At 42.1% G+C, this 27,057-nt stretch overlaps 1 protein-coding gene across 4 annotated transcripts in view; it reads right to left on the bottom strand.

Moving 5' to 3' along the window:
• Positions 1-27,057, bottom strand: part of PEX1 (peroxisomal biogenesis factor 1) — a 70,609-nt gene that overhangs the window by 20,650 nt on the left and 22,902 nt on the right. For all 4 annotated transcript variants that reach the window (XM_080667005.1, XM_080667006.1, XM_080667003.1 and 1 more), the window contains 7 exons: positions 17,524-17,620; positions 15,764-15,934; positions 14,181-14,335; positions 9,640-9,829; positions 9,259-9,425; positions 6,212-6,346; positions 2,977-3,041 (listed from right to left, as the gene is read on the bottom strand). In XM_080667005.1, coding sequence (XP_080523131.1) covers positions 2,977-3,041; positions 6,212-6,346; positions 9,259-9,425; positions 9,640-9,829; positions 14,181-14,335; positions 15,764-15,934; positions 17,524-17,620 — 980 coding nt within the window. The remainder of the gene's footprint in view (positions 1-2,976; positions 3,042-6,211; positions 6,347-9,258; positions 9,426-9,639; positions 9,830-14,180; positions 14,336-15,763; positions 15,935-17,523; positions 17,621-27,057) is intronic.

A 27,057-nucleotide genomic window follows, 5' to 3' on the forward strand; every position in this document is an offset into this window, starting at 1 on the left:
CAGCCCTAACTGGTTTGGCTCAGTGGATGGAGCGTCGGCCTGCAGACTCAAGGGTCCCAGGTTCCATTCCAGTCAAGGGCATGTACCTTGGTTGGGGGCACATACCCAGCGGGGAGTGTGAAGGAGGCAGCTGATGGATGTTTCTTTCTCATAGATGTTTCTAGCTCTCTATCCCTTTCCCTTCCTCTCTGTAAAAAATCAATAAAATACATTTTTTAAAAAAGAAACATTTAAGATTCCTCCATATCTGCCTCGCTGGTATGACTCAGTGGTTGAGACCCCAGGCTGCCGCCGCTGGGAGGGGATCACGCCGTGGGGGGTGCGCGCCCCTCCCAGGCTGAGACCCCAGCCCAGGCTGCCGCCGCTGGGAGGGGATCGCGCCGGTGAAGAGTGAATTTTTGTTTTTCATAAAGGGCCAGGAGGGGCTCTGGGCAGCATTCCACCAGGCCGTTTACTCTGCCGGCTCTCAGTGGCAGCCCTCCCTGAGACTGGGGGACTCTGGCAGGGCTGAGAGGACTGGGCACCACCATCTTGTGGCTAAGGGCGTCGCCATTTTGTCACAGAGTGACAGTTAATTTGCATATTACTCCTTTATTAGGATTGTTTTGTAAGAACTCTATAAAATATATTTTGGTTACGTATATTACCTTTTTTTCTAATTTGAACTTCAACTTTTAATTTATTACTTGATTAATTTTGTTTTAGTTAAAAGAGAAGAGAATATAAATTCCAGCTCTGGTAACAGGATGGACTAGATGTCTGAAGAATTGCCCCTACTACAAAACACCTGTCATGCTGATTGAAAAAACATACCCAACAATTATCTTATTAAATTAGCATGACAAGTAAAATAAATCTGAGGCCAACAACAGACTAGAATGATCTGCTCATGGAATGATTGCCAAAACTTTCCTAGAAAACCAACTGGGTCTGATATTTGATTTTTGTAAAGATTTTCAACAAGTGACTAATTTTTCCCCTACAGTTATAGGACTATTCAGATTTTGTTTCTTCTTTCCTTGATTTTGGTCCATTATATTTTTGTCCATGTCACCCAAGTTTCAAAAGTATCGACATAAAGTTTGTAATATTATTTCAGAACTTTTCCTCTTACATTTCTGGTATATCTTTAGTCATGTCCCTTTTTTATCCCTAATATTTTTGATTCATACTCGCTTTCTTCTTGATCAATCTTGTTAGTGATCGATCAACTGTACCAGGCTTTCAAAAAATATTTGGGTTTGTGAACTTCTCTACTGAATTGTTTTCTATTTCATTAATTTTTGCTCTTAAGTTTATTACTTCCTTTTATTTTTACTATATCCTTACACTTTCCTAATTTCATGAGATGGATATCTACTTATCAACTTTAATCTCCTCCCCTCCTAAGAATTTAAGGCTATACATTATCCTTGAAATAAGTTGTGCAGCATCTGATAATTTTAATAAATAGAATTTTCATTATTTAATAGTGCCAAGTATTTTCCATTATGATCTCCTTTTTAACTTATGAGTTATTTAGAAGAGTTTTTCTTTATATCTAAATGTATGGAAGGGGATTATCCTTTTGTCATTTATTTTAATTTGTGTTTTCAGAAAATAGTCTGTGAGATACTGTCTCTTTGAAACTCACTGTAATTGCTATATATGGCTTGACACATGGCCAATTTTCGAATACGTTCTAGGTGTGCTTGAAAAGAATACATCTTCTCCAGTTGTTGGGTACATGTTCTAAATATGCTTAGAGCAATCTTGCTGAATATGTTGTTTAAATCTTCTAAATTTTTTCTATTTTAAACCTCAGTCTAACTAATTATGGAGACCTATGTTAAAATATTCTCCTATGAAGGTGGATTTGCCAATTTCTCCTTGCAATTCTGTCAATTTTTGTCTTAAATATTTTGAAGCTATAATATTAGATACAAACAATAGAACAACTGTACTGTCTTCCTGGTAAATTGACCCTTTTGTCAATATGGTGACTGTCTTTATCTATAACAATGCTTTCCTGGTAATGTTCCATTTCTAAAACTGGGTGGTAGATATACAAGAATTCATAGTGTTATTATTCTTCAAAATGTATATGTACATTACATATATTCTCCTAATTGCTTATTTTGTATAAAATTTTAGAAGAATGAAACAAAGTAGCTTTTTAATTTGAAAACTCCCTAGAATCTAATCACATTTAAATATTTTGATTCTTAAATATTAGCTTTTTATTCATGTGTATCCATATATATAAAAGCCTAAGCAACCGTTCGACTGGTAGCTATGACGCGCACTGACCACCATGGGACAGATGCTCAATGCAGAGGCATGGAAACATGGAACAGACTGATGAATCTCAGAGGGAAAGAAAGAGGGAGGGAGGGTGGGAAGAGATTAACCAAAGATCTTATATGCATACTAGAGGTCTGGTGCATAGATTTGTGCACCGGTGGGGTCCCTCGGCCTGGCCTGTGGTGATTGGGCCGAAACTGACAGTCTGACATCCCCCGAGGGGTCCCGGATTGAGAGAGGGCGCAGGCCAAGCAGAGGGACCCCACCAATGCACCAATCCATGCACCAGGCCTCGAGTTTTTATATAAATGCAGTAACAGTTATACTCTTAATTAAGTTGGCCACATGGAATCTTAAATTAAAAAGATAAAGTACATCAATTATGTGGATCATATAAGGATTTACTTTGAGATTCCTCTGAATAACCACTATGTATGATTCCACTTTCAGCATTTCAGGAATATTTCTTTTGTAAACATAAAACCAAATAATTTCCCAAACTTAACATTGAAAATGTTTTATATTTAAGTGGTATTTGGCGAAACAGAATCTTTTTCTAGATTATTAATAATCCACATAAATCACAGATTTCAAATATCAGTTCTTAAAAAAACACACAAAAAAACAACTGAAGACCAGAAAGCATTGACTAATAAATAATAGTTACTTAAAAAACACTCATAGTGAACCAACCTAGTAAAAATATCCCGAACAGCTTGCTCACTTGCTCCAATATATTTGCTGAGTAACTCTGGCCCCTATTAGATAAAATAAAATTAAATTAGAATTAAGATAAAATTGTTTAGAAACAATATATAATTTTTGTTTATGACTACGTCTGAATGCAGTCATGGAAAATTTTTAATATGATTAAATGTCTCTTAAACCCATTTAAAAATTATGTGGCTAGAATATATATCATTCCACAAGTTGTACACTTGGTGTTTCCTCTGCCTAGACATTTGTCCCCAGATAGTCTCATGGCCCATTCATTGCTTCATTTCATTTAGATCTGTGACAAAATGCCACATTCTCAGAAAAGCCTTACCCAACAACCCCATCTCTGACCCATTCTAGTGACTGCACCTCTTTATCCTGCTTGTCTTTCCAAATAGCATCTGGCAATATATTATATATTGAATGTGTCTGTTTATTGTGTCTTTCACCATTAACAGAATGTAAACTCCAAAAAGGCAGTTTTATTCGGCATTGAATCCCCAGTGCCAAAACAATGCCTGCCACACAGTACTGAATAGTTATTTATTTAGTAAAGTAATGAATGGTTTACAAGGGTAAAATGTTCTATTTCAAATCTTTGGAGACTCCAAAAATATGTAATGAGATAAATTATTTTAATCGGCATCTTGAATTACTGAGACCCGTTTATTTGTACACAAGTTGGAGGCTATATCATCCAAAACAAACTTTACTACATATAACAAAATCAATAATGAGGCCCTGGCCGGTGTGGCTCAGTTGGCTGAACATCATCATCCTGTGCACCGAGGAGTCTCTGGTTCAATTTCCAGTCATGCCCAGGTTGTGGGTTCGTCCAACATGAGGCAACTGATTGATGTTTCTCTCTCTTTCTTTCTCTCTCCCTAGCTTCCTCTCTCTAAAATGTCTTTAACAACAATGACAAAACAACAATGAGGATGGTCTTTTAAATTGGGATCTTTAAGAAAACACATACACACCTGAATAGGCCCTAAAGTGATCTCCAGTGAAAGATCATTACCTCGAAAAGACCAAACACTGATAAGGAACATCTAGCTCAGCTGGTGTGGCTCAGTGGTTGAGTGTCAACTCATAAACTGGGAGGTCATGGCTCAATTCCTGGTCAGGGCACATGCCCAGGTTGTGGGCTAGCTCCCAGTAGGGGGCGTGCAGGAGGCAGATCAATGATTCTCATCATTGATGTATCTCTCTCTCTCTCTCTCTCTCTCTCTCTCTCTCTCTCTCTCTCTCTCTCTCTCTCTCTCTCTCCCCCCCCTTCCTCTTTCTGAAATCAATAAAAACATATAAAATTAAAAAAGAACATCTAATATGAAGCCATCTAGATACCTATTAATGTACTAGTATTTAATTAGATTTCCTTAATATAATCAGAGAACTATAGAGGATAGAACAAGAAATAACTAAGGTAAATAGTAGGGACAAGGCAACAAATTCGCGTCAGTGAAAGGCCTCTGTCTTTGATACGTGCCTCGCAGGATTGACTCTGGTGCACCCAGAGAATTAGCTCTCTACTGAAACCATTCCATAGAGAACTCACCCCAAATTGTGTTTTGAAGATCTACTAACGGCATAAGATGTCCTCCCTAAATTCTAAAATTCAACAATATTCACAAGCTTTCCTCTTGAAAATTATGTTTTTTAAAAACCAGTGAAACTACATTCCAGTGACAAGGAAAAAAGATAAACAAGGTCACAGTTATTCCAGAATCCAGAAAAAAAGAGAGGAAAATTTAAACGTTACAGTGTTTCTCCATTATTGCCAGAGTACCCATGTAAATCAGCTCACAAAAATTCATGTGATAAAAGAAAGGTAGGCATAAGTCAATTGCAAATTACTAAACTGGCTTTCAGTTTATAAATCAATTTTTAATAAGGTTAAAATATATGATTCCTTTGTCTGAAACCTAACCACTCTTGATAAACTAATACTGCTGGTTGCTGAAACTGTACAACTAAGATATCAGAACCCAGACTAGTGGACTATGAGACATGCTGGCATGTCCTTTCATTACCACACTCACCTTGTATCTGAAAAAACTCAGACCTAGTGTGACACAAGTGAAGCTGAAATAGCCATCAGTAAGAGAACCACAAACCCAGCTTCCTGCCTCAGTGTGGTCTCCAGTCCTAGTCTTTTAGGCTTTCTTCTCCCTTCAAATATAGTGTGCTCTTTGATCTATTTATGTACAATTCCATTTATAAAGCATGAAGATTTGCCTTAAGCAAGAGCATAAGCCCTACAAAAGAGAGGTGGCTCATTATTCAGCTTTAATAAATGGATCACTGCTCCTACTAGCTTTCCAAATATCAGACTAACCCACAATCAACAAAAATAATGGTGCTCTGGCTGGTGTAGCTCAGTTGGTTGGAGCGTCGTCTCGTACACAAAGATGGCGGGTTCAATTCTCTGTCAGGGCACACACCCGGATTGTGGGTTTGGTCCCCAGTTGGGGCACGTGCAACCAACAGATGTTTCTCTCTCACATTGGTATTTTTCTCCCTCTCCCTCTTGCTACCTTCCCCTTCCATTCTCTAAAAATCAATTAAAAAAAATATAAATGGTGGTGGCGAGAATGTGGAAAAAGAAGCACCCTCATACATTACTGGCGAGAACGTACAATGGTGGAATCACTGTGAAATACAGTTCGGCGGTTCCTCAAAAAGTTACACATAGAATTAAAATATCACCCAGCAATTACACTCCAAGGTATGTAGATTCAAGAGAAATAAAAGCATGTCCACACAGAAATTTGTACATAATTTATAGTAGTATTATTCATAATAGCCAAAAGATGGAAACAACCCAACTGCTGTCCAGTGATGAACAGATAAACCGTGGCATATCCATACAATGGAATATTATTCAGGCATAAAAAGGACCAGAGTACATGCACAACTTGGATGACCCTTGAAAACATTATGCTGAGTGAAAGAAGCCAGACACAACAGGTGGGATACAGTTCATGATTCCTTTTATATGACATGTCCAGAATAGGCAAATCCAGAGAGACAGAAAGCACATTACTGGTTGCCAGGGAAAGGAGGGAACAGGGAATGGGGTGAAAAAGTTGTGAAACTGGAGAGCATTGTGACTGCATTATATGCCACTAAATTATACACTTTAAAATAGTTAATTACATATTACATAAATTTTACATCAATAAAAAGGAAAGACAAATGCAAAACATACCTTGACACTAATAAAATTCATTCCACTCTCTCGTGCAATTACCCCAGCTAGTAAGGTTTTTCCTGTTCCAGGAGGGCCATACAACAGTACTCCTGTTCTCTGTCGTATGGGCAAGTTTGCAAATAATTCTGGGTACTGAAAAATACAAAAATATGACAGCTTAGATCTAACCAATGACTAAGCAGCAGCCAAAGATCAATGTATACAATAAGTATTCAGATGGGGATAATTGCCACCTTTATTAACAGAACAATGGGTAATATGCAAATTGACCATCACTCCAACACACAAGATGGCTGCCCCCCCATGTGGACACAAGATGACTGCCACAAAATGGCCAGCAGGGGAGGGCAGTTGAGGGGGGACCAGGCCTGCAGGGGAGGGCAGTTGGGGGCAACCAGGGCTGCAGGGGAGGGCAGTTGGGAGACCAGGCCAGCAGGGAAGGGCAGTTAGGGGCGAATGGGCCGGCAGGAGAGGGCAGTTCGGGGGGACCGGGCCTGCAGGGGAGGGCAGTTGGGAGGGTCAAGGCCTGCAGGGAAGGGCAGGTGGGGGGGACCAAGACTGCAGGGGAGGGCAGTTACGGGCAATTGGGCTGGCAAGGGAGGGCAGTTAGGGGCGACCAGGCTGGCAAGGGAGGGAAGTTAGGGGTGACCGGGCCAGCAGGGGAGGGCAGTTGGGGGCGACCAGGCAGGCAGGGGAGAGCAGTTAGGGCCGACCGGGCCAGCAGGGTAGGGCAGTAAGGGGTGACCAGGCCGGCAAGGGAGGGCAGTTAGGGGCAACGAGGCCTGCAGCGGAGGGCAGTTGGGGGGGACCAGGCCTGCAGGGGAGGGCAGCAGGGGTGGACCAGGCCTTTAGGGAAGGGCAGTTGGGGGCAACCAGGGCTGCAGGGAAGGGCAGTTGGGGGGGAACAGGTTGCAGGGGAGGGCTATTGGGGGGAACCAGGCCTATAGGGGAGGGCAGTTGGGAGTGAGCAGGGGAGAGCAGTTAGGGGCAACCAGGCCTGCAGGGGAGAGCAGTTGGGGGCGACCAGGCCAGCAGGGGGAGGGCAGTTGGGGAGGGACCAGGCCAGCAGGGGAGGGCAGTTGGATGTGACCATGCTGGTAGGGGAGGGCAGTTAGGGGCAATTGGGCCGGCAGGAAGGGCAGTTAGGGGTGACCAGGCCGGCAGGGGAGGGCAGTTAGGGGCAATCGGGCTGGCAGAGGAGCAGTTAGGCGTTGATCAGGCTGGCAGGCAGAAGCAGTTAGGGGCAATTAGGTAGGCAGGCTGGCAGGTGAGCGGTTGGGAGCCAGCAGTCCTGGATTGTGAGAGGGATGTCTGAATGCCCGTTTAGGCCCGATCCCAGTGGGATCGGGCCTAAACAGGCATTCGGACATTCCTTGAGGGGTTCCAGATTGGAGAGGGTGCAGGCTGGGCTGAGGGACACACCCACCCCCGTGCACGAATTTTGTGCACCAGGCCTCTAGTAGAAAATAAAATTACTACTCAAAATAATAAACTCCTTAGATTTTTCCCCCAATTAGATCATGGAATACATTCTACACAAAGTGTATGTAGCTGCATAGAATTTCCATTTTTTTCTGTTTTTTTTTTTGTTTTAATACTATAGAAGTACTACAGCTCTATCCAGTTTTGCTTAGTGGATAGAGCGTTGGCCCTGGGACCAAAGGGTTCCCGGTTCATTTCCGGTCAAGGGCACATACCCAGGTTGTGGGCTCAATCCCTGGCCCTGGCAGGGGCACGAGAGGGAGGCAACCAATCAATATGACTCTCTCACAAATCAATGGAAAAATATCCTAAAGTGAGGATTAAAGAAAAAAGTACTACATTAAGAAAATAAAAACCAGTCTTTTAATAAGTATACTGCCTTCCACTTACATGGTTCATGGGAAAGTTCTGACAGGTAGGCAAATTCAAAGAAAGAGAAGAAATAATGGAAAGGCTTGGGTAATGATAATAGACAGTAAAATTTCCCATTTAGTTACATTAACTGAGGTCCTTACCCATTTCTCTCCTCTTTGCATAGGTCCCTGGTCTCATGCAATGCTGCTTCTCTCTCAGGTTTCCAATTCAAACACATTGCCCCCTAGTCTCTACCTTATGATCTGAAGAACAATCTACATTTGCCCCTATATTCTGCCATCTGCTTGGTCTATGCTGCCTGATCACTCTGCCTTTCCAGGACTGACACCCAGAGGCTGGAAATGTGGCTTCATCCATCAGTTCTGTGGCCTAGATGACTCTCCACCTCCCAGTTATTCCTACCTATTTCTGCTCAAATCCCAGCTGACAGTTCATTTTGCTTTAGTACAACCTGTATGAGTCAAACAAAACATAAGAATTATGAAATTCACATCAAAATGTATTTAATGTGCCCTACCTGGTTTGGCTCGGTGGCTAGAGTGTCAGCCTGCAGACAGAAAGGTCCCAGGCTCGATTCTGGTCAAGGGCACATGCCCAGGTTGCGGGCTCAATCCCCAGTGGGGGCGTGCAGGAGGCGGCCAATCAATGGTTCTCTCTCATCATTGATGTTTCTGTCTCTTTCTCCCTCTCCCTTCCTCTCAGAAATCAATAAATATATACTTTAAAAAGAAAAAAAGAAAGTGGGGGTGGTATTTACATTAAATACTTTTTTAAAAAAAATATTTGTATTGATTTCAGAGAGGAAGGGAGAAGGGGAGAGAGATAGAAACATCAATGATTAGAGAGAATCACTGATAGGCCTCCTCCTGCACGCCCCCCACTGGGGACTGAGCCTGCAACCCGGGCATGTGCCCTGACCGGAATCGAACCCCGGGGCCCTTCAGTCCACAGGCCAACGCTCTATTCAATGAGCCAAACCATCCAAGGCACCACTTTCTTTATAACCTTCTCATGGGCAAAGAGTACATCTAAGACTTAAAGTCTGCTAGCATACCAAAAAATAGTGCTGGACATTTCTAAGTAAGAAAATACTTGAATGAAACTGAGAATGGGCAGGCCAACACATAAAGCCAAAGCCAGTGACTCAGTGGATCTCTGGGAGTAAGTACTTGATTTTTTAAAAATACCTTTGCTGGTAACTGGATAGTGTCCATAAGGATCTGCCGAACTTCATGTAATCCACCAATCTTATCCCAGCCCAGGTCCTGAGGTTTATGCAGGTTGACGTTTCGCAGAGATGCAGGAATAAATCCTTGGAGAGCCTTTTGGAAGTCCAGTGTTGTTAAAAGCAATTCTGTTTAAAAATAAATAAAACTTCTTTTGGTAGTCATATCTATGTACGAATTTTCAAAATATACCATCTACTTAGCTGACAATGCCAATCTTCTACTCAAATAACTACGTATGTGAATACTAAAATAAATATATTTAATTCGTGCCTTACTACAATTACATTTCTCCACCATGGAATGAAGATTCTAAATTTTAGTTTTCATGGTAAAATATACCTTCCCTGGTGGATATACTCTGATGAGAGAGATGAGAATGTATGGCTCGATCCACAAGCACTGTAAAATCTCTGGCCACAAACCCTTCAGTTTCTTTAGCTATACGTTGCAGGTCAAGGTCAGTGAACTTGTTTATATCACAGTCCAGTTTATTTTTTATTACATTATGCAGAATTTCACATCTTTGTTCCTAAAGAAAAAAACACAAAATCCAAATTTCTAATTTTTGCTCAGCTGTAAATTTTAGTACATATACTTTGGGAACTATCAGGTTGGCGTAATCTACCGTGACAGAAAGCAGATTGGTGACTGTCTGCAGATGGCGTGGGGGAGGGATGGACTGCAAAGGGGCACCAGGAAACTTCTGGGAGTGATGGAAATGTCTACTACCCTAATTGTGGTGATGGTGCCATGGTATATACACATGTTAAAAGCGATCCAATTTGCTCTGGCCCATGTTGCTTAGTAGTTAGGGCATTGCCCCAGTCACCGAAGGGTCTTGGGTTTGATTCCCAGTAAGGGCACATATCTGGATTGCAGGTTCGATCCCTGACCCTGGCCAGGGTGCATGCAGGGGGCAACCAATAGATGTGTCTTTCTCACATCCATGTTTCTCTCTCCCTCTCTCCTTCCAGCTCTCCCATTATCTCTAAAAATTAATGGGAATAATATCCTCAGGAGAAGATTAACAACAACCAAAGAAAGTAAGCAAACTGTACATTTTAAATAATGAGTTTGTGTTCAATTATACCTCAGTAAGTTATAAAAAACATTGATAAATAATTGCTATTTCTTGCTTCACTAAGAAAAGCCTTCTTTAGTAAAATCTGGTTCCTTTTAGAGTGTTTCTTTTTTTGTTCCTATAAAACTTATTTTGCCCTGACTGGTTTGGCTTAGTGGATAGAGCGTCGGCCTGCGAACTGAAAGGTCCCAGGTTCGATTCCAGTCAAGGGCATGTACCTTGGTTGCAGGCACATCACCAGTAGGAGGTGTGCAGGAGGCAGCTGATCGATGTTTCTCTCTCATCGATGTTTCTAGCTCTCTATCTCTCTCCCTTCCTCTCTGTAAAAAATCAATAAAATGTATTAAAAAAACAAAACAAAACAAAACAAAAAAACTTATTTTTAAAAACATATTCAATGGCCAAAACCACTATCATTTTGTTATACTTAATAACAGGTATAATATAATACTTTTACTCTCTTTTTTTAAGATATGTATTTATTGATTTTAGAGAGAGAGGAAGGGAGAGAGAAGACAGTCAGAAAAACATCAATGTGAGAGAGAAACATTGATCAACTGCCTCCCATACCCACCCCAATCCATACCTCGACCAGGGATGGAACCCCGAAACCTGGGCAGGTGCCCTGACTGGAAATTGAACCGGCGACCTTTTGGTGCATGGGGCAATACTCCAACCAGCTGAGCCAGGTCAATACCTTTATTCTTCAATAACAGTTAGTGAGCACAGGGGTGCTGAACATTTAGGGTAGATGCTAGGTAAGAATTTTAAATAACAAGTTAAAATGTGCTTGCCAGTCCCAGATGAGCTATCACCATGTAAACCATCATGAACTTGAGTCCCCAAAGGGGACAATGTGCCTTATGTGCTTGTAAAATCCTGATTTATAATATGAAATATATATTTGGTCTCTGTCCCCATTTCTGGCACCAATTTCCTAAAACTCTTACAATTTCCTAAGTGATGAGAATGATAAAGGCATCCTGATATTCACAACAAACCCCTTTCAATCACATCTGAGGTTATGTTAATGAGATGACTTTTGGAAAGCACCTAAGGAAGGGGGCTGGTTGCCAGGGGAACCAACCATAATTAGAGAGTTGAAACCTCCCGACTTCCCAGGAGGGGAGTGGGGCTGGAGGCTGAATCAAATGCCCATGGTCAATGACTTAATCAATCATGCCAATATAATGAAGCCTCCATAAAAATCCAAAGGCAGGGGTTCAGAGAGCTTCGAACTTGGTGAACGAGACACTTCCGTGTGCCAAAGTGCTGGGCCCCAAGCTCCATGGGACAGAAACTCTTTTGTGAGGACAGGACCTCACCCTACGTATCTTTTTATCTAGGTGTTTATTCATATCCTTCAACATCCTCTGTAATAAACCAGTAGTTTAGTGAGTAAACTAGTATCCTAAATTGTGTGAGCTGATCTAGAAAATTATTCGAACCCAAGGAGGGGGCTGTGGGAATCTCAGGTTTATCCAGGCAGACGTTCAGGGTCTGAGTATTTAGGGTAGATGCTAGGACTTGAAATTGGACCTGGACTTAAAATCAGCATCTGAAGTGGAGGACTGTCTCGTGAGACTGAGCCCTTCACCTGTGGGATCTGACTGTATCTCCAGGTAGATAGTGTCAGGATTGAGTTGAATTGTAGGACTCCCAGCTGGTGTCCAAGCATTAGCTTAGTGGTATGAGGAAAAGACCCACACATCGGAACTGGATGCTGAAATCAGTGAATACAAAATATCAGTGCTGTTAAAAAAACAAAAAATAGTTTGCCTGGCCAGTGTGGCTCAAGTGGTTGAGTGTCAACTCATACATCAAGAGGTCACAGGTTGGATTTCTGGTCAGGGCACATGTCGAGGTTGTGGGCTTGATCCCCAGTAGGGGGTGTGCAGAAGGCAACCGATCAATGTTCTCCTCTCATTGATGTTTCTATCTCTACCTCTTCCTTTCTTTCTCTCTCTAAAAAAATCAATAAAGTATTGATTTTTTAAAGTTTAATCAAATTTTTAAAAGACATCTATTTGCATTCTCATTGCTCTTATTCATTGAGAAAAAATGCTTGAAAAAGCAATTATGTGAGGTGATGGATGTGTTAAGATGGTTGTGGTAAATATTTCACAATGTGTATCAAATCATGTTGTACACTTTAAATATATGCAATTTTGTCAATTATCCGATCTAATAAAAGAGTTATATGCAAATTAACCATCACTCCACTACACCCACAAGCCATGCCCACCAGCCAATCAGGAGCGAGTATGCAAATTAACCCAACCAAGATGGCTGCAGACATGGAGTAAGCAGGAGGCTTGTGTTTCTTTGGCAATGGAGGAAGCCAAGCTTTCCGCACACCCTGGCTGGCCTAGGCCTCCACTCAAGGCTACAAAGTTTCAATTATAGAAGATAAATAAATCCCAACAAAAATGGCTGCGGCCACAGAGTGAGCAGGAGGATTGGCTCCACTCAAGGCTACAAATTTTCGATTATAGAAGATAAATCCCAGATACCAGGGCCTCTGCTTGGGTCGCCAGGGGGCGTGGCCGGCCTGCAAAACACCACAGGCCCCTCGTCCAGGCCACCCCACACCCCAAGGGAACCCCCACCCTGATCCGGGACACCCTTCAGGGCAAACGAGCCGACCCACACCTGTGCACCAGGCCTCTATCCTATCTAATAAAAGAGTAATATGCAAATTGACCATCACTCCAACACACAAGATGGCTGCCCCTATGTGGTCAAAGATCCTGCCCCCATGTGAACACAAGATGGCCACCACAAGATGGCCAGCAGGGTAGGGCAGTTGGGAGGGACCAGACCTGCAAGGGAGGGCAGTTGGGAGCGACCGGGCCTGCAGGGGAGAACAGTTGGAGGGGGCCAGGCCTGCAGGGGAGAACAGTTGGAGGGGACCAGGCCTGCAGGGGAAGGCAATTAGGGGTGACCAGGCCTGCAGGGGAGGGCAGTTAGGGGCAATCAGGCTGGCAGAGGAGCAGTTAGGCATCAATCAGGCTGGCAGGGGAGTGGTTAGGGGGTGATCAGGCTGGCAGGCAGAAGCAGTTAGGGGCAATCAGGAAGGCAGGCAGGCGAGCGGTTGGGAGCCAGTAGTCCTGGATTGTGAGAGGGATGTCTGACTGCCCGTTTAGGCCTGATCCTGGTAGGATCAGGGGTTCCATATTGGAGAGGGTGCAGGCTGGGCTGAGGGACACACACCCCCGTGCACGAATTTCGTGCACCAGGCCTCTAGTATGTCAATAAAGCTAAAAAAATTCTAATTTCCATGATGTATTTACACATTCCACAAAAAAACTGAAGCAGTTAATAGGTTGTTTCTTTTAAATGGAATAAAAAAAGAAAGCTTTAGTTTAAAAAAAAGAAATGCTGTTTTCAAAAAAGCCATTTCCTAGAAAGTACATAGTAATATTTCAGGCAGTTATACATAAAAATTGTTTCTAAGCACAATATGCACCAAATGTCACCTTTTAAAATATTCTTAAAACAAAACTTTTTTTTCTATTTGACGAGAGGGCGCGGGGGGTGGGGGGTGGCGGGAACACTGATTTCTTGTTCCACTTATTTATGAATTCATTGGTTGCTTCTTCTATCTGCCCTGACTGAGAATTAAACCTGCAACCTTGGTGTATTGGGACAATGCCCTAACCAACTGAGCTACCCGGCCAGGGTCTAAAATATTCTTAAGATCACTAACATAAGCATACGTTTAGAACCATAAATCAATAAAATGGAAACAATTTACATAAAGGATATACTTCAACAATTTTCACAAGCAGTATGTTACCTGGTCAGGAGGTTGAATATGCTGGACACACTGAAATATGTGAATTCCTTGAGGAGAAACAAGTGAAGGATGCAGGGAATGTTGAGACTGGCTTGTGGCAATCAGTGCAACCAAACTTCCCATGGAAATAAACTCTTTCAAAATATTGTTCAAAGCTAGAATCAAGCAACATAGTGTAAAAGCTTAGTAAATCTAAACACAGAAATTTTAAATTAAAAATAATGATAATCTAAAGTCATGCTTTAAGGTGGAATATGAATGGTTAGGCTCCTTTATACTTTTTAAAAATTAAATATTCTATTCATTCAATGCACTCATTTATCTATTAAGGACCTAAAATTTTTGACATGGCTCTAACCAATCTAATGGAGCAGACATAGTAGGCACTGAATGCTCAGAAAAATGCCTAGTGGAGTTCCTTACTTCTGGATCTTATAAAGTAAATGAAAAGGAGTCTCTGAAATAAATATTATGGAAGGATAATAAATTTCCACATTGTGTTCTGTAATAAAGCAAAATATAGCTCAATGAGTTCCTGAACAATCGCTTTCCACCTCAGGACTTGCAGGTTTGGGTGGTTATAGGTCAAACACTGAGCCAGGCATTAGTAATGTGTATCTGAGTCCTGACCTAGAAATTCGCAGCATTCCCTTAAACACCATACTTATAAGCCTTGCAAATGCTATAGGATTCAAAATGTGAGATTAACATGATTTATAATAACCCAAGCCACTGTGTTGCATTTTGTATCTATTTTAGCTCTCGAGAACCCTGAGGCAGCTGAATGCTGCCAGATCCTCCAGTGCCCCTGCCCCCAGTCCTCTCCTTGAATTCTAAGCTCCAGCCATGGGTTATTCCCGAACATACCACGATTCTTGTACCTCTGTGCTTTTGCCTGTGGACCACACTTACTTCATGCTAATTTCTACTCCATCAAAACTCATCTCAGTTATCAACTCCTCCAAGAAGCCTTCCCTGTCAAGTCCTTACCCTCATACTACCCCCAATTTGGGGTATGTGCTCCTATAGAGCCCTGCAATACTCCAGGCAGAGAATACCGCCCACCTCCTAGTTGGGTCACCCTGGTCCAATTACCTATTCTTTGAATATCTCTTTATCCACCTGTAAAACCAGGAGGATATCTGCATGTAGAGTACAAAGCAATCTGTAGCCCAGAAAGGGCACGCAGCACATGGCAGCTACCATTATTATTATCAGTATTCTAAACTAAAATTGTCTTTTTACTTTTCTCTCTTCTCCCAGACTTTGAAAATAAAGACTGCACAAGAATTAGACAAATATTTATCAAATGAACAAAGCAAGAGTAAATCTGTACAATTAAGCAATTTCTTATCAGTACAGGAGAATGAAAAGGCCCCAAAGCCTGATCGTGAAGTTGCAGAATTTCCACATTGCTCTTATTCTACAGATTTTGCTAATACAGACCAAGTGTAGAATGCTATCAGAAGCTCGATACATAACAGCATATATTCTCTGAAGAGAGCAGATTTACCATTAAGACTAAAAATGCTACCTGATGAAAGAAAAGGGCCTGAAGCCAGTGATGGGAGTGTTGCTATTACCATGCGCCAGCCGCTGGCTCTGCACCATCTCAGGACCACGCTCCTGCTCCGGTGCCGCAGGCAGGCCAACAATGAGATCCAGGTCATCCAGCAGAACAACAGAAGGCTGCCTCCAGGCCGCCTCTGAGAAAGCTGCCTCTAGAGTTTTTTGTATGCTTTCAAGCCTTTTTCCTTAAGACAGAAGATATCAAATGGTTTAATGTTATTTCAGGGCTGGGAAAGTTCAGGCTACCATTTTGAAAGCATTCGACAAGCTCAATATTAACTTTATTAAAATTTGATCCATATTTTGTTAATATGCCAATTTTTAAAATTTGTTAATCATTGATATGGTTTAATTAATACAGCATCAAAGGATGAAGGGATTTTATAAAACTGAAAAAAAGGAATATGCTACTATAATTTCTGAATGTATGTATTTATCTATACCTCCCCTCATTCCATAGGAATTTCAGGTGGCTTACAACAAAACAGTAAAATAAAAGCAGATTGTGGGAAAATGTAAATGAGAACAGGGGATCAGGATTCAGATAAAATCAAACACAAATGATCCTAGAGTTGCTGAATTTGAAGAATAAATTTGGCTTCAAAGTTCCTGGCGAATTATAAAGTCTTAATTTTCAAAGAATAGAAAACATACCAAATCATAAACCAATGTAAAGAGTTATTTAGCTGTAAAACCAAATTTTCACATGAGGCTCCAAACAGGACTGGGAGATGGGCAATCTCTCCAAAACCACCTTTACAGCATATGGAATAATGGGTTCAAAAGCTATTTCTAGTTTCTTACCATATACTAGATAAAAAACAAACCTGAAATTAAACAAGGAATTGGAACTATATGGTAGAGGTAGCCAAGGGGGGAGAGGGAGGAATAACTACTCAAAGTAGAATCTTTCTAATCATTTAAAAAAATTGAATAGATAATAATGTCAATGTTGAAGACTTTTAAAAGTATAGAAGTGCAGCCCTAGCTGGTTTGGCTCAGTGGATAGAGCATCGACCTGTGGACCCAAGGGTCCTGGGTTCCATTTCGGTCAAGGGCATGTGCCTCGGTTTCAGGTTCCTCCCCGGCCCAGGCCCTGGTCGGGGCTTGTGCCGGAGGCAACCAATCAATGTGTTCCTCTCACATTGATGTTTCTCTCTGTATTCCCCTCTCTCTTCCACTCTCTCCAAAAACCATGGAAAAACAGCCTCGTGTGAGGATTAATAAAAAGTACAGAAGTGCATTTGGTAAATTGTAATTCATTTTGCTATCCACTTCTACTCACCTTCCCTCCCGAGGCAACCACTCTGTCAGTTTCTCATAACAATTCAGGGATAATTTATACCCTTTGGAACAGGGGTGGGGAACAGAATCATTTGGCCTGGCCCTGCCAATGCATTAAGAGTGAGCTAATTAAATGTTTGACCAAATACAGCATGCTAACTTTCAGGTTGATAATTTTGTATGGTCCTTGAATCATGTTATAAATATCCAAATGGCTCTTGGCAGAAAAAAGGTTCCCCACCCCTGCTTTAGAGTATATTCTAAATACTAACTTTCTCACAGTGGCATTTCTAGGAATACAGTCTACAAAGAGTTTTGGCTAGAAAAAAAATGGCCTCCATTCATATGGAGAGTTTAACATTTTTTATTAAATACATTAGAAAGCCAACCAAAGATTTAAATTTTTAAGGAATTTAAGATTAGATATTTGTATTTATTAGACTAACAGCATTTAAATAATGTTTCTGTTTTTCTACCTAGACAGTCATACCTCGTAAAACCTTACAGTCAACCATCTCCACATGAGCGTCCAATGTGTCAAATGCTTCCTTACAGATCGCTTTGGCTAGAGTTGACTTTCCACTCCCCTACAAAATAATTAACTCATAAGAACTCGGAATATAGTCAATCACAGAAATAGCCCCCGTCACTGTGGCAACCACAAAAATTAAGCCTCATCAATCAAGTAAACACTATGACAATATAGGTCAATAAAGCTGGTGGGGAGTGGGGGGGACCCACATCCCTGGAACTCTAGGATCACTTTACAGTGAGTGACATGTAACATAAAGTAACAGGAAGGAGCAAGCACCTGGATTCATGAACTTGTAAGAGAGCACCACAGGATAAGTGGGAAAAACTATTTCCTAAATACTCAAGTCTAGCAAAGATAACACATTATATTCTACAAAGAAACCAAGAGGTTCCAGCTTCCTAGCCTTAATAGCAGGATTCAAGTATTCTATAACCATACTAAAGGTTAACAGATGACAACACAATCTCAGGAATATAAACCCATAAAAGGGGCACTTCCCCACCCCAACTCCAACCTCATTTTGTACTAATACTAAAAATAATAAATTGCTTTGAAAAAAAGTTAGGGAAAAAGAGAGTATACACCAATTTAGCTGCTGTGTGAGATATGCAGCAGTTACTAAAGTAGGGCTTTCTTTTTAGGCTTATAGGAGCTGTATGTATGCATCCGATGTCATTATAGTGCCTACATGGCAAATAAACATCTAATTTGGTTTTTACAATTTGTTAGTTAAAACAATCACTAATATGTAAATCTCTTTAAAAACAGGTAATACTTCATTATTTATTAACTAGAGGGCGGGTGCACGAAATTCATGCATGGGGTTGTGTGTCCCTCAGCCCAGCCTGCACCCTCTCCAATCTGGGACCCCTCGATGGATGTCCAGCTGCCCGTTTAGGCCCGATCCTGTAGGATCGGGCCTAAATGGGCAGTTGGACATCCCTCTCACAATCCAGGACTGCTGGCTCCCAACTGCTCGCCTACCTGCCTTCCTGATTGCCCCTAACCACTTCTGCCTGCCAGCCTGATCACCCCCTAAGCACTCCCCTGCCAGCCTGATTGATGCCTAACTGCTCTCCTGCCAGCCTGATTGCCCCTAACTGCCCTCGCCTGCAGGCCTGGTCACCCCAACTGCCCTCACCTGCAGGCCTGGTCCCTCCCAACTGCCCTCCCCTGCAGGCCTGGCCCCCTCCAACTGTTCTCCCCTGCAGGCCTGGGTCCCCCGCAACTGCCCTCCCCTGCTGGCCATCTTGTGGTGGCCATCTTATGTCCACATGGGGGCAGCCATCTTGGGGGCAGCCATCTTTGACCACATGGGAGCAGCCATCTTGTGTGTTGAAGTGATGGTCAATTTGCATATCACTCTTTTATTAGGTAGGATAGAAGGAAATAATATGAACATTCAATAATTATTTTTGATAAAACTTATTCCTATTTAATTTCAGTTCTTTTTAATGAAAAAATATTACCCACTTCTCTTATTATCTTAAACTAGTGACCTGGTGCACGAAATTTGTGCACATTAAAAGGGGATTAATTAGAGGAAATAATTTAATATTGCTATTTGCCCTTTCTCTATAATAAAAGTGTTAGAGATGAAAGAAAATTAGTAAAATGTATATGAAAACCTTCCTCCTGTTAGAGTCTGGGGCTCACCCACATGCACCTCAAAATTGCGTGAGACCCAGACCCGGCCAGCACCCCACCCCCCCCCCCATTGGGCTAGATCCAGACCTGGCCAGTCCCACCCTTGTCAAGCCCTGCCGGGCAGGGGGCGTAGCCTCAGGTCCCCTGGCCCGGCACCAGGACGGGGGCGTGGCCTGAGGTCCCCCAGCCCAGACCTGAGCAGGGGTCATGCCTTGAGGTCCTCTGTCAAGCCTCGCCAGGTGAGGGACATGGCCTGAGATCCCCTGTCAAGCCCCGCTGGGTGGGGGGCATGGCCTGAGGTCCCCTGTCAAGCCTCGCCAGGCAGGGGGGGGCGCAGCCTCAGGTCCCCCATAAAGCCCTGCTGGGCAGGGACGTGGCCTGAGTTCCCCTGACCCAGCACTGGGGGTGCACCTTGAGGCCCCCTGTCAAGCCCCACCTGGTGGGAGGCGTGGCCGGAGGTCCCCCGGCCTGGCGCTGGGGCCGGGGGAGCAGCCTGAGGTCCCCTAGCCCAGCACCAAGACGGGAAGCGCACTTTGAGGTCCCCTGTCAAGCCCTTCTGGGTAGAGGGTGCGGCCTGAGGTCCCCCTGCCTGGCGCTGGGGCCGGGGGAGCAGCCTGAGGTCCCCTAGCCCAGCACCAGGACAGGAAGCGCACTTTGAGGTCCCCTGTCAAGCCCTTCCGGGTAGGGGGTGCGGCCTGAGGTCCCCCTGCCTGGCGCTGGGGCGGGGGGAGCAGCCTGAGGTCCCCTAGCCCAGCACCAGAATGGGAAGAGCACCTTGAGGTCCCCTGTCAAGCCCCATGGGGGCGGGGGAGGGAGTAGTCTCAGGTCCCCTGGCCTGGCACTGGGGCGGGGAGTGCGGCCTGAGGTCTCCCAGCCTGACGCCAGGGTGAGGGGTGCAGCCTGAGGTCCCCTGTCAAGCCCCATGGGGGCGGGGGAGGATGTCCCTGCTGATTGCTCGTTAAGGCTCCTTAAGGGAACTTGGCCTCAGCTGTGGGTGCAGCCATCTTTGTGACAGAGTAATGGTCAATTAGCATATTCCCTCTTTATTAGATAGGATAATCTGGAACTTTAATTCAGTTTCTTGGTACAGCATAACCTGACCAATTAGGGTACAATGAAGCCAGCAGAGACTATTAAGGTGGGTAGAACAGTTTACTTTTTACACGAAATAACTCCAGATTATATAGGGTTTTGATCCAATGTGCACTTTTTTCCTAAGTAAAAGTTTAATTTTTTCCTGATTATAAAATAATTGGTCACAAGACACTGGGGGGGTGGGATGAGGGCATGCAACAGGGGTTAGGGGAGGCTGAGGGAAGGCCAATGGGGGGGAAAAAAGGAGATATATGTACTAATATATGTAATACTTTAAACAATAAAAAAAAATAATTGGTAACACATACATAATAATTATAAATACTTAGTAGAGAAAGCTAAAAAAATCTCTGGTAATCATCCTACCACACAGAAGTACCCTTTGCCAATTGTTCTGATGTGTCATCCTTACAGGCACTCTACTAACATTTTATGCAAATTTATAAAGATGGGATTACCATATTCATGTAAGTTTGCAGTAAATCATCGTCCTCTTGATTATCAACAAATACAGAGCGGCATCTGCTCCCTAGTATACCACCACTGTGGGATGTATTGGACCACAATGTTCAAAAAGCCCCTTCCTAAGTGTATATTTATGCTGCTCCCAATTTTTAATTATTATAAGCTAAAATAAATATACACATACATACATATAAGTTTACTTATTTGTCAGATTATACCTTTAGGATAAATTTCTAGAAGTGGAATTCTACATCAAAACCTTTTTTTGTTTGTTTTTACATACTTAAAATTTTACTAAGCATTGCTAGAGTGCCCCCTTAAAAAACTAAACACTGGCAGATTTTTATAGTTCTTTTAATAAATATTGATTTCTTCCCTCAAACTACTATTATTTCTTACCACTGTTATTTTGTCTAGCTTTAGCAACCCTACATTAGTTCTAATATGTTGTTTTTCATTATTGCGGACTCAAAAAACAGCCAAGGTTTTGATGAAAAGTTGAAACTCAACAGGCACTCAACAAATACTACCATCATTAGAGTTTACAGAATTACATTTATATCTGAAGCCAATGGGTTTCAAAAAGCAATTAGGGGTGTTGTGGGATAGGTCCCGCCAGTCATAATCATTTTGCCTAGTCAGAGGGCTTTTTCTCCTTACTGAAAATAATTCACATTTGTATAGCACTTTGTAGTTTACAGAGCCTTTTTGTATATATTATTTCCTTAAATGAAGTGATTCTAAGAATGCAAATAAGACATTAAAAAAATGCCTGAAGTCAGGGCCAGTAAGTACATGGGAGAAGTGGGACTCAAATCCAGTCTTTGGTTGTTCTTCCTATTTAGCCACGCTATCCTACATGAGACTTTGGTTGCTGAGTCAGTAGGAAATCCCTTTTTCGCATTTTGAAATTTGACATAGATAATGTAGAAACCACAGAGTATCTGCTATATTTTACTAGCCTTGCACACCTGGGATAAAGCCAACTTGATTGTGGCATATAATTCTTTTCACACATTGATCTAATTTGCTATTTTGTTGAGAATTTTTGTATCTATGTTTAAGAGAGGTACTCTGGTTTGTAATTTTCTTTTCCTGTAATGTCTTTGTCTGGTTTTGGTGTTAGGGAAATGCTGGCCCAATAGAATGAGTTAGGAAGTATTATCTCTGCTTGTATCCTCTGAAAGAGACTGTAGGGAAGTGGTATAATTTCTTACTTGTTTGGCAGTATTAACCCAAGAACCCATCTGGGGCCTGGTGCTTTCTGTTCTGGAAGATTATTAATTATTGACTCAATTTCTTTAATAGATATAGGCCTTTTTATATTGTCTGTTTCTTCTTGTGTTGAGTTTGTGTCTTCCAAAGGAATTGCTCTATTCATCTATGTCATCATATTTGTGGGCATAGAGTTTTCATTACTATTACTATTTTATTATCTATTTTTCTATCCTCACCCGAGGATACGTTTCTTAAATTGATTTTTAGACGGGGGGAGGGAAGGGGAGGGAAGAAAGGAAGGAGGGAGGGTGGGCGGGTGGGAGAGAGGGAGAGAAATACTGATGAGAGAAACATCGATCAGTTACCTCCTGTATGTGCCCTAACTGGGAATCAAACCTGCAACTTTTTGGTATATAGGAGGATGCTCCATCCAACCTAGCCACCTGGCCAGGGCACTTTATTATCCTTTTAATGTCCATGGGAAATTTAGCGATACTCTCCCTTTCATTTCACATATTGGTAATTTCTTTCTCTCTCCCCACCCCCGTGTGTGTTTGTTCTAATTTTTTATTAGGCTATTACACAGGAGGTTTACTTTGTAATAATCCATTTGGTTTACAATTTGTGCACATTGTTTTTTTGTGTGCTCCACTTCAACTTAAATAACGCAAATTTTATCATGGCCTTTTCTTGTTCTTATGATATAATTCAAAATACTTTTTTTTCTTCTCTTTTTCCAGCTTTATTGAGCTATAATTGCCATTTAACTTTCGGTAAGTTATACAACATGATGATTTAGTACCCTTATATACCAGGAACTGACTACCCCAGTAGGGTTAATTAATGCCTCCATCACCTCATGTAATTACCATTTCTTTTTTGTGTTGATAACAGTTAAGATCTACTCTCTTAGCAACTTTTAGGTATATAATACAGTACTGTTAACTATTACCACCATGCTGTACATTAGATCATCTCTCTTTTATTTTTTCTTAGCTTAGCTAGAGGCTTATCAATTTCATTGGTCTTTCCAGAGAACCAGGTATTTTTGTTTCATATATTTTCTCTATTGATTTCCTGTTTTCAATTCATTGATTTCTGCTCTAATTATTATTTCTTTTCTTCTGCTTACATTGAATTTCATTTATTCTTCTTTTTCTAGTTTCCTGAGGTGGAAATGTAGATTATTGGAGTAGTTGCTGTATTTTAAACAAAAATCAGAAGAAGGCAACTGGGCTAGTAACAGGAAAAAAGGTTATTATACTAGAGTTAAAAGTGAACAGAAATTTTAAAAGCCTTAAAATTCTGAACTACAAAAAAGCATAAAGACTCACAAAGATCAAACTATACCCCTGGTGACAATACTTTTAGTAGAAAATAAAACGATAAGCCCTTTAAAAGGCCAGGGGACCTCTAACAAGATTGACAAAGCTTAAAAAGAGAGAAGACACAAAGCACCAGTATCAGGAAACAGGCCTTCATAGCAGATTCCACAGTCATAAGAGGACAAGACAACACTACCAACAGGTTTATGCTCATAAATTCGACAACTCAGAATAGAACAATTCCTCAAAAATGACAAACTACCAAATGTCTGCCAAGATAAAAATAGACAAATGAGGAAATTGAATTTACAATTAAACAGTTAACAATAAAAAAATCTCCAGGTCCAGATGGTTTTATTGGAGTTTTTACCATTTAAAGAACAATGAACACAAATTTCATGTAATCTCTTCCAGAAAATAGAACAGTAGGAAAACACCTCTCAACTCTTTATTACCCTGACAGCAAAACCAGACAAAGAAAGTACGAAAACAGAAAATTGTAGGCTAATATCTCTCATGAACTTAGATACCTTATTCATCACCACTTTCCAATATCTACTAGAAGGCCCTCAAAAATATTGAATGAATGAATGCTTTCCATATCTCGCATTAATCCTATATAATAAAAGCCTAATATGCTAAGTGTCTGACTGTTCGACCAGTCACTATGATGTGCACTATCCACCAGGGGGCAGACGTTTTGACTGGTAGGTTAGCTCCAGGGCATGTCTGGCCTGTCTCACCCAGTCCCAATCAGGGTCCGGCCGATTGGGACTGGGTGAGACCGGCCAGACGTGCCCTGGAGCCCTCCCACGGTGCCTCCCCAGCCTAGATTATGCAACAGTGGGGTCCCTCAGCCTGACCTGTGCCCTCTGGAAATCCAGGACTCCTCGGGGCATGTCAGAGCCGGTTTCGGCCCAATCCCCGCAGGCCAGGCTGAGGGACCCCACCAGTGCACAAATCTGTGTGCACCAGTCCTCTAGTAACCCTATATAACAGATGGTCAGAACTCAGAGAGGAATTAAAAGTTACTAATGAGAGAAAAAAAAATGGCGGCGGAATAGACAGACGTGTTCCGAGCCTTGTCCCGGAGCAGAAAGAAAGAACAGCTGAGGGTCGCACTAGGAGTGTTTGTTGGCAAGTTGGGGGACAGCTGAACTCCAGAAGAAGGTGGGAGACTGCTAGACGGGGTTCCCCTGACCTGGCAGCTCCCACTGCGGCTGGGTCCCCTCCCGGAGCTGCGGGCTTGGACACGGAGTCGCCGCCATCTGGAACTGGAAAGTGGAGCTTATCGGAAGCCTGAGAATCCACAACTGCGGCACCCACGGAACAGCTGCGAGCCCCAGAACAACGCTCCCCAATTGGCGCAAACACACGGGTTCAGAGGAGCTCTACACTCCACCACGGAAAGGTCAGATTTCGCCTGGGATAAGGTGAGGTCTCTGGTCCCAGCGCGAGAGAGGAACGCGCGTTTTGCGGGAGCTGGAGGACCAGGGAAGTCTGTGCCTAGAAAAATCGGTGGCTGCTGGGGCTGGCGTGATCTGTGAATGTGGAAGGGGGTCCTCAGAGCTGCTAACAGAAGGGCTCTCTAAAAAGCAACCCATTTTGATCTGAAGTGCAGGGACACCCTAAGAATTTCAGGGGTGTGCTAGACTTACGCGCAGCCACGGAGTGCGCACACTTGGGCTTTTTCCTCATGAAATTCTTGCTTCTGATTACTAAGCCCAATTCATAGGTTCACCCAGTTGGGGACACCCTGGGAGACTGCAGGGGAAAGTTGTTTTTCTGGAACCTGGGGATCAGAGCGGGGAGTGACCATCGGAGAGCCAGCTCTGAGGCAGACCACTCCCACAAACCGGTAGTGAGTGCCACAGGGAAAGAAGGCTCTAACACTCCCTAGAGAGGCCATAGATAAACCCGGAAGTCAATCCAGAAACACTGCCACCCAGGGGCTGAATCACAAATTGACTCTTGTGTAATCAAAAATAAAGGAATACGAATTAAGACACACCGCCTGCTTAAAATCAGGACTGGCTTACATCACTGAAGAGCAGTGGAACGCAGGGAACTGCAATACTGTCCGGACTGAGAAACAGGCGTGCCAAACAGAACAACAGAGGAAGTGAATGACCTTCACTACTCCACATTTTATTTTTATTTTTTATTTTTTTATTTTCATTTTTTGCATCTTTTACTCAAGAAACTAATTTTTTTCTCACTTGATTTTACCTTTTTAATTATTACATTTTTATTTTCAATCCGTATTATTACTACTGCTATTTTATCTTTTTTTTTTTTTAAGTGTCATTTTATTTTCTCTTCATTTTGTTTTGGGACTAATGTTCTACATTCTATTTTTATCTTTCCTTTAGCATCATTTTACTCTATCTCAAATCTACCTTTATGCCATCACTCTCTTCCTCACTTTTCCCTTTTCAGTGTCCTGTTTATCTTACCCCTTTCCTGCTTTAGATTTTCCCTATTCTTTCTGTTTACCCCCTTTTAAAATTTCACCCTACTTATATATCTAATCTCCAATCCCCTGCTCCAAGTCCATACACACCTCTCTCTTCGCTGTCTTAACTATCCAAAAAATTGTTTTTCTGTCCCTTTGTTGTTGTTGTTCGCTTGAATGTAGATTATATCGAATTTTTATGCTTTTTTGTGAGATTGTTTTGCTTATTCTTCTTTTGTTTATTTTTTTGTTTGTTTAGTGCTTCTGTTTTCCCTTGCCTCACTCACTATTAGTTGGTGTTGTAGTTTGTATTAATCCCCAGGCACTTGTTGCTGGCATTTGCTGGGATAAGTGATTGTTCTATTGGAGTTTTATCCCCAATATATATAGTCTGTTTCCCTTTCTCTCTTAGTCTCTTTCTTGTCTCTCTTACTTTTTTTTCTTCTTTTTTTCCCTTTTCCCAATTTCATTTTGACACCCCCTTTTTTTTCTTCTTCTTTCTTTCTTTTTCCTCTTCTTCTTTCTCTACTATCCCCTAATTTGCCTTTCTCTGGTGGTCACCTTTATTGGAGGTTATTAATATCGTGAATACATTTCTGTTCAGTGCCTTGTGTTTTGTACCTGGTAGTGCTGTATTTTGTGCCTTTAAATCGACGCAGGAGAGAGAGAACTACATAACCAGACACCCAGAGAAGAGAGACCATGGGGAGACAAAGACACAGCCCGCATATGAAAGAAAAGCAGGCATCACCAGAAAAGGAAGTAAACGAAATGGAAGCAAGCAACCTTCCAGAAAAAGAATTCAGAGAAATGGTCATAAGATGGCTGAAAAGAATGGAAGACAAATTCGACAATATGAGCAAGAACCAAGAGGAAATGAAGAAGAACCAAGAAGAAATGAAAAATGACATCGCTGCTGTAAAGAACTCAATAGAAAGCATCAAGAGTAGGCTAGAAGAAGCAGAGGACCGCATCAGTGAGCTAGAAGACAAGATGGGAAAAAATACCCAAGTAGAGCAACTTCTAGAAAAAAAAATTAAAAGGCAGGAGGAGAGCCTAAGGGAACTTTGGGACAACACGAAACAAAACAACATCCGCATAATAGGAGTTCCAGAAGGAAAGGAAGCTGAGCAAGGAATAGAAAACCTCTTTGAAGAAATAATGACAGAAAATTTCCCTGATATAGAGAAGAAAAAACCCACACAAATCCAAGAAGCTCACAGAGTCCCAAGCAAAATGAACCCCAAAAGACCGACGCCAAGGCACATTATAATTAAATTGGCA

This window comes from Plecotus auritus, assembly GCF_963455305.1.
Source record: "Plecotus auritus genome assembly, chromosome: 4".
Taxonomy (NCBI): Eukaryota; Metazoa; Chordata; class Mammalia; order Chiroptera; family Vespertilionidae; genus Plecotus; species Plecotus auritus.